Source organism: Oncorhynchus tshawytscha, linkage group LG28 (assembly GCF_018296145.1).
Source record: "Oncorhynchus tshawytscha isolate Ot180627B linkage group LG28, Otsh_v2.0, whole genome shotgun sequence".
NCBI lineage: Eukaryota > Metazoa > Chordata > Actinopteri > Salmoniformes > Salmonidae > Oncorhynchus > Oncorhynchus tshawytscha.
Window position 1 is genome coordinate 25705337 of NC_056456.1, and position 12298 is coordinate 25717634.

The 12298-nt window shown below is 39.7% G+C and overlaps 1 protein-coding gene across 3 annotated transcripts in view; it reads right to left on the reverse strand.

The window, feature by feature from the left end:
- Positions 1–12298, reverse strand: part of LOC112226985 (la-related protein 4B) — a 37540-nt gene that overhangs the window by 23953 nt on the left and 1289 nt on the right. For all 3 annotated transcript variants that reach the window (XM_024391738.2, XM_024391740.2, XM_024391739.2), the window contains exon 2: positions 7309–7442. In XM_024391738.2, coding sequence (XP_024247506.1) covers positions 7309–7389 — 81 coding nt within the window. In that variant the 5' untranslated portion in view covers positions 7390–7442. The remainder of the gene's footprint in view (positions 1–7308; positions 7443–12298) is intronic.

Genomic DNA, 12298 nt, shown 5'->3' on the forward strand with positions numbered 1-12298 from the left:
CAGAGTCAACGCACAACACATAGTTTACTATTATCACCTGGGTACTCCCAGAGCTTTCAGAAACATCACATTCAGCATGACCTCCCATCGTCTTCACTGTGAGCTCTCTGATGCTTCCGAGGCTGTGTCTGTGGTTGTCCATCTGTGCTGTCAAACTGGCTCACAAGGAGTTGAGGAGCGGATAAGCATCAGATTGTCAGGGAATAAGCACTCTGATGAGAAAGACACGGCTGTGTGAGCTTCTGACTTGGCGGCTGCTGATTCGTCGCCGTGACCAATTTCCATTTCATGGGCTTCGGTTTCATCACTTCTGCTGCTGGCTGCTACCCTCCGAGTCATTCTCCCTCCATCAAACCCCACGTCACAAACGAACACAGATGGACTGACGGCTAAGGAGTTACGGTTAAATCCACCTGAGCCAAAGCTTACAGACAGAGGTAGCTTGAGGAATGGATAATCCACATTGTGTAAGCTAGGCTACTCCTTTTGCAATCCACACCCAATAGGCCTTTAGGTGTGACTTAGATTAGCCTATGTTAAAGTAACACACCAATATCCATAATCTAGTTACAAGTTTAAAGTCATAGTTGGAGCCAAACCCCTTAATGGAAAACCTTAGTAATGATTCTCAGCTGTGGACAATTCATGGGGCTGTGAGTATTCAAGAGGGAAACGTTTACTTTGTGTCTTTCTTCAGTTTGATACAATAATGGAACAAGCCCCTTTCTTTGAATTGAGCGCTTCTGTCTGTTTGCCCGGGTCATATTTCACAAATGCTGCATTACAAGTTCAGTGGACTCTGTCCAGTCAAGCATACACAAAACACACACGCACACCAAGAGCATGTTGAAATCTGACATCAAAACCAAACAAGTGCCACTGAGACCAAGACAGGAGGAACGACAAACCCATAATCCAGTCAGGCAATTCTATAATTCCCCACTCTCCCGCTCACATCTGACCTGGCTGCTATAGAAACTGGGCAGACGTCACTGACTACTGTGTCAATGCTTCCGAGCATTTCAGGTCCGCTTGACCTTTCCCAATAAAAAGACTCAGTGCCTCCCTCCCTCAGTCACAGAGGGGAGAGATTCACTTTTCCCCAGTAGCCTGATGGGAAATGTTATTTTGGGGAGGATGTGAATCATAATTAACTAACTATAGACAGGGAGGGGGGAGGAGTTTGTCACTGTCATAGTGGACAGAGCACACAGCATGGTTTTATTGCTCTAGTTAGGCAAACGGCCAGGGAAGCTTTCGTTTGTTGACCGGGATAGGTCAAAGTTCCTTATATACTAAACACAGTTTGGACTGATCCGCCCGTCTATAGATGGGAGGCCTCGGTCACGTTGAGCTCCAGACCCAGGGAAGATAAGACAGTGGACTGGAAATGTGTTGAGCTGAGCAACCAGGATTCAAATGATCCAGGGGGAAAAAAAAACTTAAACAATGTCTATACAGGTTAGAACACTTTTACAATGCAAAACGATACTGGTAGCTTCCTGCTTTAATAGTAGGTCACCTTCACTTGCTAGCTGACGGCTGAATACACTACCCTAATACTTTATTTTGTGATAATATGCAAAACAAGCTGATTTCAAAGCGGATTGTCAAACAAAAAAAAAAAAACTTAATTGACTTAGTCTTCCTTTGCCTTCGCTCTGGTTTCCACTAGATTCCTTAGCCACATTCCGCCTCGCAATTAGTGTCATACATTTCTTTAAAAGACTGCACGCACTTTTATAAAAGAGATTGCTTCTTCTATGCAAATGTTGTTAAATCAGTAAAATAAAGCTATGTTCTCTTAGAAGTTGCCAATAAAATAAGTCCTAAATGGAAGGGATTGTTTGTCATCTGGAGCCCCATGAAATCAGCCAACATAAGCTTGACTCAATGCATGCACACACTCCTATTGAATGATATGTATTCACCTGTATTGTGAATAGACCTAGGCTGCATCTTGATTTACCCAGTTTATCAATAGATACTATTAAAACACACATTTACCATTGGTAAAACAACCTAACTACAAAACAAAGTCTAATCGATTGTATAATGGATTAAATTAATGCATACATGGCTGTCTAAAAATTGACATAAAAAAGCTCAAAATGTAATTACTTGGACTCAAGACGCCCAACGATTGAATAGAGCAGTAACTGAGTTCATCTGTCTGGATCAGGTGCCATTCTGTGACTTCGGATGATAAGCCTTTTTTGTGATGGTATCAAGTATTGTGATACTAAACCTGTTATCAGTATCAAAGTAAAAAGTCTGGTATCGTGACAACACTAAATGTAAGAAAAAGAGCATTATGTGACTTAGTTTATTTTGCAAGCTATAGCACCCACAGAAGTAAGTAAAAGTGCAATATGTATACTATTTCCCTCCATACCATTTGTATTCCATATACTTTTGACTATTGGGATGTTCTTATAGGCACTTTAGTATTGCCAGTGTAACAGTATAGCTTCCGTCCCTCTCCTCACCCCTACCTGGGCTCGAACCAGAAACACATCAACAGCCACCCTCTGAGCATCGTTACCCATCGCTTCACAAAAACAGCAGCCCTTGCAGAGCAAGGGGAACAACTACTCCAAGTCTCAGAGCGAGTGAAGTTTGAAATGCTATTAGCGCACACCCCGCTAACTAGCTAGCCATTTCACATCGGTTACACCAGCCTAATCTCGGGAGTTGATAGGCTTGAAGTCATAAACAGCTCAATGCTTGAAGCACAGCAAAAAGCTGCTGGCAAACGTTTGAATGAATGCTTACACGCTTGCTGCTGCCTACCACCACTCAGTCAGCATGCTCTATCAAATCATATACTTAATCGTAACATAATAACACACAGAAATACAAGCCTTGGGTCATTAATATTGTCAAATCCGGAAACTATCATCTCGAAAACAAGACGTTTATTCTTTCAGTGAAATACAGAACCGTTCCGTAATTTTATCTAACGGATGACATCCATAAGTACAAATATTCCTGTTACATTGCACAACCTTCAATGTTATGTCATAATTACGTAAAATTCTGGCAAATTAGTTCTCAACGAGCCAGGCGGCCCAAACACAAGAGAAGTGACAATTTCCCTAATTTAATAATTGCCTGCTAACCTGGATTTGTTTTAAAAAACTTGCATATTTAGTTAAATATACTTCTGTGTATTGATTTTAAGAAAGGAATGGATATTTATGGTAAGGTACATTCGTGCAACGATTGTGCGTTTTTCGCAAATGCGCTTTTGTTAAATCATCCCCCGTTTGGCGAAGTGGGCTGTCTTTGTTAGGAAGAAATGGTCTTCACACAATTCACAACAAGCCAGGTGGCACAAACTGCTGCATATGCCCTGACTCTGTTGCACAGAACGCAAGAGAAGGGACACAATTTCCCTAGTTAAAATAAATTCATGTTAGCAGGCAATATTAACTAAATATGCAGGTTTAAAAATATATACTTGTGTATTGATTTTAAGAAAGGCGTTGATGTTTATGGTTAGGTACACATTGGTGCAACAGTGCTTTTTTTCACAAATGCGCTTGTTTAAATCAACCGTTTGGCTAAGTAGGCTGTGATTCAATGATAAATTAACAGGCACCGCAACTTTTATATGCAACGCAGGACAAGCTAGATAAACTAGTAATATCGTCAACCATGTGTAGTTAACGAGTGATTATGTTAATATTGATTGTTTTTTATAAAAAGGTACGTTTAATGCTAGCTAGCACCTTACCTTGGCTCCTTGCTGCACTCACATAACAGGTAGTCAGCCTGCCACGCAGTCTCCTCGTGGAGTACAATGTAATCAGCCATAATCGGTGTCCAAAAATGCTGATTACCGATTAAGAAAACTTGAAATTGGCTCTAATTAAATCGGCCATTCCGATTAATCGGTCAACTTCTAATCGTAACAACCCTAAAAAGGCACACACCAGTAGCAGTAGACTCATTAATGTAACAGCTTTCATGTTTGGATAAGATACACAGCATATGGCACAGCAGCGCTGTGCCTAGAAGCACAGAATGAGATGTTTAACGTCACACGCTACATGTTAACAAGCACGTTGTAATAAAGGTTATTTAATAAGGTGAGTTGTGGGAGGCATAAATCATTTCCTAAAACAGCAAAAGTCCCTGATTGAGATATGTGAATACCTTATACCTCAAGACTCCATTGGGGACTTTTACTTGCCACCAAACTTGTTTCACATCTTTTGCCATGTGTTAAATGATACTGGAAAAGGGCAGCAATGTCTTTCCATTTCATAATTTTGGGTCTTTGGTGGAAAAAGCTTTCCTTTGGCCCTCCATTTAGGCTACTAAGCATTCTTTCCAATTTAAGAGATTGAAGACAAGGGGGAATCACAATGAATGTGACACCTACCTACATCCACTTGCTTCTTGATTAAGTGGCCATTGTGCCCTTGGGCTGAATATAATTATAATTCCCTCCAAAGCACCTCACTCCACATGGCTCACTCAGATCTCAATTCTTATTAGCCAATGCCCGTCACATGATCGGGTCCTTCTCAAAGGCATCACAGCGCCGAAGTAGGCAACAAGTGAAAACAGACAACGGCACACGGCCTTCATATTGAAGATGCTAGAACTGTCCATATTTACTTTTGTCAGCAAACAGCAGCAAAAACAAATCTACTATCAAAGTTCACAAGTTGACCTATTCTATTGGTGAGCTTGTCCTTCTGTGCGGGAAAGAAATATTCCAAACATACTGTACTCAGGGAGTTGTGGATGCGATAGATCCCCAATTAATCCACCACTGTACATTAAAAAAACACATTTAAAAGCAATGAGGCTGATGCAACAGATCAGAACGTTTAGTTGAAAATGTTGATAAACTATTAGGCTATTTCTTCACATTATAGTCGCAGCAATGCACACGGCAGTAGGCTATAAGCGCAAGTGTTTCAAAATGCAATTAGCAGGAACACCGTTCTCAAAAGCGCACCAAAATGCATGCTGACAGATGACATCAACGAAAGAAAGTTGAGAACATGAGAAATACTGGTTTCAATGGCATAAAAGAGGAAGTGTTTATACAAAAGCCTTTAACATTCCTATGATCGGAACATGGTAAGAGATGCTTCATAAAAAGGACAAAAAACATCCAGGTTTGAAACAATTACATTTATGGTCAAATCGTTTCAAAAATGTTGACTGCCACTGCTCAGATCACAAGGTGGGTGATGTTTCAGTGTGTAACAGGCACTGGCCTTGATCTGAACGAACAGTGCCTCAAGTACGGTCAACACAATCAAGCCTTTAGATAATAATAATTATCCTACATTATATTTGTCATATGACTGGCGTTTTAGCATGCATGCACACATTAAAAAAGACATTTAAAAGAGAAAGTCTCCTTTAAGTTTGGCTACATTTTCAGCCACCTCCCTCATGGTAGCATTGGTAAGGACATGACAGCCTGTGTGTATTGGCTACAGCCCATCACCTACACTTAGGCTACAAGTAGGCTAATTATTTCACACACTTGTTTTTCTTAATAAAATGGCTACTGTTTCAGTTTTCAAATCAAGTTAAATTGGCTAATGGCCTTGGTGCCCTGGCAGATTGGGCACCTCTTGAAGTCCATATGGCCTTGCCCCTCAAATTAAACAATTTCAGGCCTGGATGGTTGGCTTAGTGTCTTTTTAGCTGTGCTCCGCATACGCACAAATGGAACACGAAGTCATAGCAAATTAACAGTGTCTTCAAGACTAAATGTAACTTTGTTAGCCACAATGCACATTCCCCAAGTAGTTTTACAGTAAATGTTTTATAATATCTGTTTAAAGATCGAGCTTTGACATCCGTTTGAGTACTCAATTATTTATTGAGAGCTACAGTTGAAGTCAGAAGTTTACATTCACCTTAGCCAATTACATTTAAACTCAGTTTTTCACAATTCCTGACATTTAATCCTAGTAAAAATTCCCTGTCTTGGGTCAGTTAGGATCACCACTTTATTTTAAGAATGTGAAATGTCAGAATAATAGTAGAGATAAGGATTTATTTCAGCTTTTATTTATTTTATCACATTCCCAGTGGGCCAGAAGTTTACACACACTCAATTAGTATTTGGTAGCATTGCCGTTAAATTGTTTAACATGGGTCAAACATTTTGGGTAGCCTTCCACAAGCTTCCCACAATAAGTTGGGTGAATCTTGGCCAATTCCTCCTGACAGAGCTGGTGTAACCGAGTCAGGTTTCTAGGCCTCCTTGCTCGCACACGCTTTTTCAGATCTGCCCACAAATATCCTATAGGTTTGAGGTCAGGGCTTTGTGATGGCCACTCCAGTACTTTGACTTTCTTGTCCTTAAGCCATTTTAAGCCACAACTTTGGAAGTATACTTGGGGTCATTGTCCATTTGGAAGACCCATTTGCGACCAGGCTTTAACTTCCTGATTGATGTCCCTCCTGCAGCAAAGCACCCCCACAACATGATGCTACCACCCCCGTGGTTCACGGTTGGGATGGTGTTCGTCGGCGTGCAAAACTCCCCCAATTTCCCTCCAAACATAACGACGGTCCTTATGCCCAAACAGTTCTATTTTTGTTTCATCAGACCAGAGGACATTTCTCCAAAAAGTACCATCTTTGTCCCCAGATGCAGTAGCAAACCGTAGGCTGGCTTTTTTATGGTGGTTTTGGAGGAGTGACTTCTTCCTTACTGAGCGGCCTTTCAGGTTGTCGATATAGGACATGTTTTTGACATAATTTCGTACCCGTTTCCTCCAGCATCCTCACAAGGTCCTTTGCTGTTGTTCTGGGATTGGTTTGCACTTTTTGCACCAAAGTACATTCATCTCTAGGAGACAGAACGCACTCCTTCCTGAGCGGTATGACGGCTGCGTGGTCCCATAGTTGTTTATACTTGCGTACTATTATTTATACAGATGCACGTGGTACCTTCAGATTATGTGTGCTGTTTAGAAGTGTGTTTCCTGCGAACTGCATCTTGGCAAATGTTTGAAAATGATACGTCAACAAAACTTGATTGTTGACACGCAAAACATTGGGACGATATCAACAATGGACTAATGAAACAAATACCAAAATATCATTTTGGGTGGAGTTTCTTGAATGAAAAATGTCAGTTTCTTGTATGCTTGCATAGGATTTTCTGTTGGTTACATCATTTTACTGTTTGGAAAAAATGTAAACCGACAAACGGTCATTAATGAGGGTTGGTTAGTCGGTAGCAAAATTTACGAAAATGTGCATTTCTAGTTCAGGTGATAGAGGTAGTTTTTGTTACAGGCACAAGTATTGGGTACCTACCAGATGAGAGCTCTCTTTTGGTTCTTGTACTTGCTGCACCTGTGGTTCAGCTACAACTTTCGTATCCTGGTCAGAAGTCATGAGCCGTCTACTTCTTGGCTCCTCAGGGAGAAGTCTCTTTGTCACCAAGTAATCTGTGGATAGAGAAACAAATACACTTACCAAGCTTCTATTCATTAGAGCACACCATTGCAAAAATGAAACCAAGTGTTCATTGGACAAATTCAGGTAGCTGCCTCCCTGTTTCGTCCCATTTCATTTATTGTGAATTACGCACAGAAAATACCCTACAACAACCAATGCTGTAGCTCTCCATGGAAGTCCAAATAAATATTTCCTTAAGTTTAAAATGTATTAATTACTAACAGAAATCATCAACTAGATTCCACAAAGGGAGGCTTTTCTCTTGAGCGGATGGTCAGGGGACCGGAAACATAATTACAAATGATGAATTAGTAGACTGCAAATTGACCATAAGAAGCCCAAACAGATCATATTTTTTAAAAGATAACATTTCAAACCTTGTTTACATTTGTATATGATCACGCCTCTCTCAATGATGAGTGGGAATACATTCCCAAAATTAAAATCCCTTGAAGCTGATTTCCTGGTGCGTTTTTAGTCTACAGTACCAGTGAAAAGTTTGAAAACACCTACTCATTCATGGGTTTTTATTTTTTACTATTTTCTACATTGTAGAATAATAATCATTTTAAAAACTATGAAATAACAAATGGAATCATGTTGTAACCAAAACAAGTTTAAAAAAATATGTTTTACTTGCTTAACAAAGTAGCCACCCTTTAAATAGCTAAATAAAAAGTTAAATAAATTTTTTTAAATGTGCCTTGATGACAGCTTTGCACACTCCAATGAAAAACAACTTATTTTACTCAGAAAACTTAGGGGGCCAAATAAAAGAAAGCCGCAATATAGAGGAACCATGCTGGACATCACGATGAGTGTCAACAAAACTTAAACAAGCTATAAGAAAAATAGCATAAACACCATTGGAAATGTCTTTCTATCCAATAGATTGCATTTGTAAAGAAATTATAATTGCCCAACAATCAAATGCCTGTCTAACATGAGCTCTCATTGTGTTTGCAAACAAGACAGAAAAAGAATGGCATATCTGTAAAGCATACCACCTTTGATCTACATGCTCAATCCCACAGACAGTGCGAACTCTGCTAAACAGGCCAGGGTAATTGACTACACAGATCAGTATTGCACGATATACCAGAATGTACACACTTTTTCCATACTAGAACATAAAGAAACTTCTGTACTAGAATTTGTTACTTTTAGTAATTCTGTAAAATGTCTCACGTTCTACTAATTTTTGGTTGATGACATGAACATATGCGAGCAGTATAATATGATTACACAACCCAAATGTACAGTGCCTTGCGAAAGTATTCGGCCCCCTTGAACTTTGCGACCTTTTGCCACATTTCAGGCTTCAAACATAAAGATATAAAACTGTATTTTTTTGTGAAGAATCAACAAGTGGGACACAATCATGAAGTGGAACGACATTTATTGGATATTTCAAACTTTTTTAACAAATCAAAAACTGAAAAATTGGGCGTGCAAAATTATTCAGCCCCCTTAAGTTAATACTTTGTAGCGCCACCTTTTGCTGCGATTACAGCTGTAAGTCGCTTGGGGTATGTCTCTATCAGTTTTGCACATCAAGAGACTGACATTTTTTCCCATTCCTCCTTGCAAAACAGCTCGAGCTCAGTGAGGTTGGATGGAGAGCATTTGTGAACAGCAGTTTTCAGTTCTTTCCACAGATTCTCGATTGGATTCAGGTCTAGACTTTGACTTGGCCATTCTAACACCTGGATATGTTTATTTTTGAACCATTCCATTGTAGATTTTGCTTTATGTTTTGGATCATTGTCTTGTTGGAAGACAAATCTTTGTCCCAGTCTCAGGTCTTTTGCAGACTCCATCAGGTTCTTCCAGAATGGTCCTGTATTTGGCTCCATCCATCTTCCCATCAATTTTAACCATCTTCCCTGTCCCTGCTGAAGAAAAGCAGGCCCAAACCATGATGCTGCCACCACCATGTTTGACAGTGGGGATGGTGTGTGTTGCTTTTACGCCAAACATAACGTTTTGCATTGTTGCCAAAAAGTTCAATTTTGGTTTCATCTGACCAGAGCACCTTCTTCCACATGTTTGGTGTGTCTCCCAGGTGGCTTGTGGCAAACTTTAAACAACACTTTTTATGGATATCTTTAAGAAATGGCTTTCTTGCCACTCTTCCATAAAGGCCAGATTTGTGCAATATACGACTGATTGTTGTCCTATGGACAGAGTCTCCCACCTCAGCTGTAGATCTCTGCAGTTCATCCAGAGTGATCATGGGCCTCTTGGCTGCATCTCTGATCAGTCTTCTCCTTGTATGAGCTGAAAGTTTAGAGGGACGGCCAGGTCTTGGTAGATTTGCAGTGGTCTGATACTCCTTCCATTTCAATATTATCGCTTGCACAGTGCTCCTTGGGATGTTTAAAGCTTGGGAAATCTTTTTGTATCCAAATCCGGCTTTAAATTTCTTCACAACAGTATCTCGGACCTGCCTGGTGTGTTCCTTGTTCTTCATGATGCTCTCTACGCTTTTAACGGACCTCTGAGACTATCACAGTGCAGGTGCATTTATACGGAGACTTGATTACACACAGGTGGATTGTATTTATCATCATTAGTCATTTAGGTCAACATTGGATCATTCAGAGATCCTCACTGAACTTCTGGAGAGAGTTTGCTGCACTGAAAGTAAAGGGGCTGAATAATTTTGAACGCCCAATTTTTCAGTTTTTGATTTGTTAAAAAAGTTTGAAATATCCAATAAATGTCGTTCCACTTCATGATTGTGTCCCACTTGTTGATTCTTCACAAAAAAATACAGTTTTATATCTTTATATTTGAAGCCTGAAATGTGGCAAAAGGTCGCAAAGTTCAAGGGGGCCAAATACTTTCGCAAGGCACTGTAATGTCAAATGCACTCATAACTTGACAGCAATATATTTAGACTTTGCATTTGTCTGGGTTTGTTAGCAGTAGCCACTAGCCAGCCAGCGACTAAAAAAATAGCAGCAAGCACAAAATCAATTGTATTTCTAAGGTGTAGACAACTGCAACAAGCTTCAGAAATGAGCTTCAAAGCGTTGTCGTTTTGGAAGCAAACTATTTACTTAATACATTCAAATTATTTAGCTATAATGAGTAATGAATGTAATTTCACACAATATTATGGCTAAAGATCAGCAAATTAACCCTGATATATCAAATTACATTTTAAAACAACTTAAATGTAATTGGAAAATGATCTGCTCTGCCTCCGATATGGTTTTGCAAAGAAAATTTAAGGTATTCTGTAATGCAAAACCATATCACTGTATCTATACTTTTCTATTGTGTTACTGACTGTACGTTTGTTTATTCCATGTGTAACTGTTGCGCCGCACTGCTTTGCTTTATCTTGGCCATGTCGCAGTTGTAAATGAGAACTTGTTCTCAACTGGTCGACCTGGTTAAATAAAAGGTAAAATATATATTTTTAAATATTGTTCAACGTTTAAAAGACAAAGCCCAGTGGTTATTCTGTGACTAGCTACTACGCTTTATGTTTTTATTGCCTTGGTATTGATTCACTATCAGACTATCGTTTTGGTATCGAGTATCGTTTCTGTATCAAGTATTATGATACTAAACCTGGTATCAGTGTCGATGTCCAAAATCTGGTATCGTGACAAAACAGATGCTTTTCCATCAAGCAAGCCACAAGGAAAACTACAGTTATGAAAGTAATTGAGAGATCCTTGCCAACAGTTGCAAGATTCCCACACTATTATTTAACAACTCTCATACTTAATACTGCGTCATCATGGACATATTTGGCATATATGGGCCTAACTGGTTATCGTTTTAATGTTGACCATGTATATAACTGTCTTTTAGTCGATTCCTGCTCATTCTGTGAAACAGAAGCTAGATGCTATCTGAAAGGTGGCCAAATTGCTAAAAGTGTTTACAGAAAGTGCCAACTTTGCTCTCCCAACTCCCCTGTGGATTAGACAAGCCAACAGATTAAATTCATATAAACCTGTTGCCATTCTGCTGACTAATGTGTATCTATGTTTTAGGATTGTGCTGTTGTACAGTACGCAAGCAAGCATAGTTCTGGTCTCCACAAAAATTGCCATTTTAGCACAAATATTTTCACTACATAATTGTGGTGGTGACTGCAATACATTAAGCTTAAAATCACTTTATTGGTCAATTGCACACAAAGTCAACCAAAATGTTACTTTGGCTTTTAACCCAACCACTCCAAAAGACACAAGGTTGTAGAGGGGGAGGTTAAGTACAACAGGCAGTGGCATCTAGGATTTGATACCAGCAACCTTCTGGTTGCCTGCTCACTTCCCACCAGATTTCATAATAGGATGCAGTTTTCTAACTGGAAACTCTCCAGGTGCTGGCTGGCCTCTATGGGCTAGGATACCTGCCGCCCCCAAAGTGATAGATGGCATGATGTGTTTGGTAGAGCCTACCAGTGGTTGTCAACAGTTCTCAAGTTCCTATTGAACATTCCCCATATCAGTGTAAACAGACAATTTGACAATTACATCTTTGATTGGTACTACCAAACTTGTTTGCACTATGCATTTGCACTTAGTTTTGATATTCTCAGTACATTTCAAGAAAACTCCTAGGGAGACTACAGTCTAGCAAGGAGGATTTATATATTGTGTGTGTACAGGACGATGGTTAACCTAGCTACCTGACTAGTTAGGGCAATGTTTAAAAACTTGCCAATTAGACAGTGGATCATGGGGCGCGTTCAGCAGCAACCAACGTTGAGATAGAAATATGCTATGTAGAACAAACATGCATCTGACATGTAGAATGAGGAAACAATTCAGCTCTTTTCGTGGCATTCATATCTGCAACGTCCGACTACTGAACATGG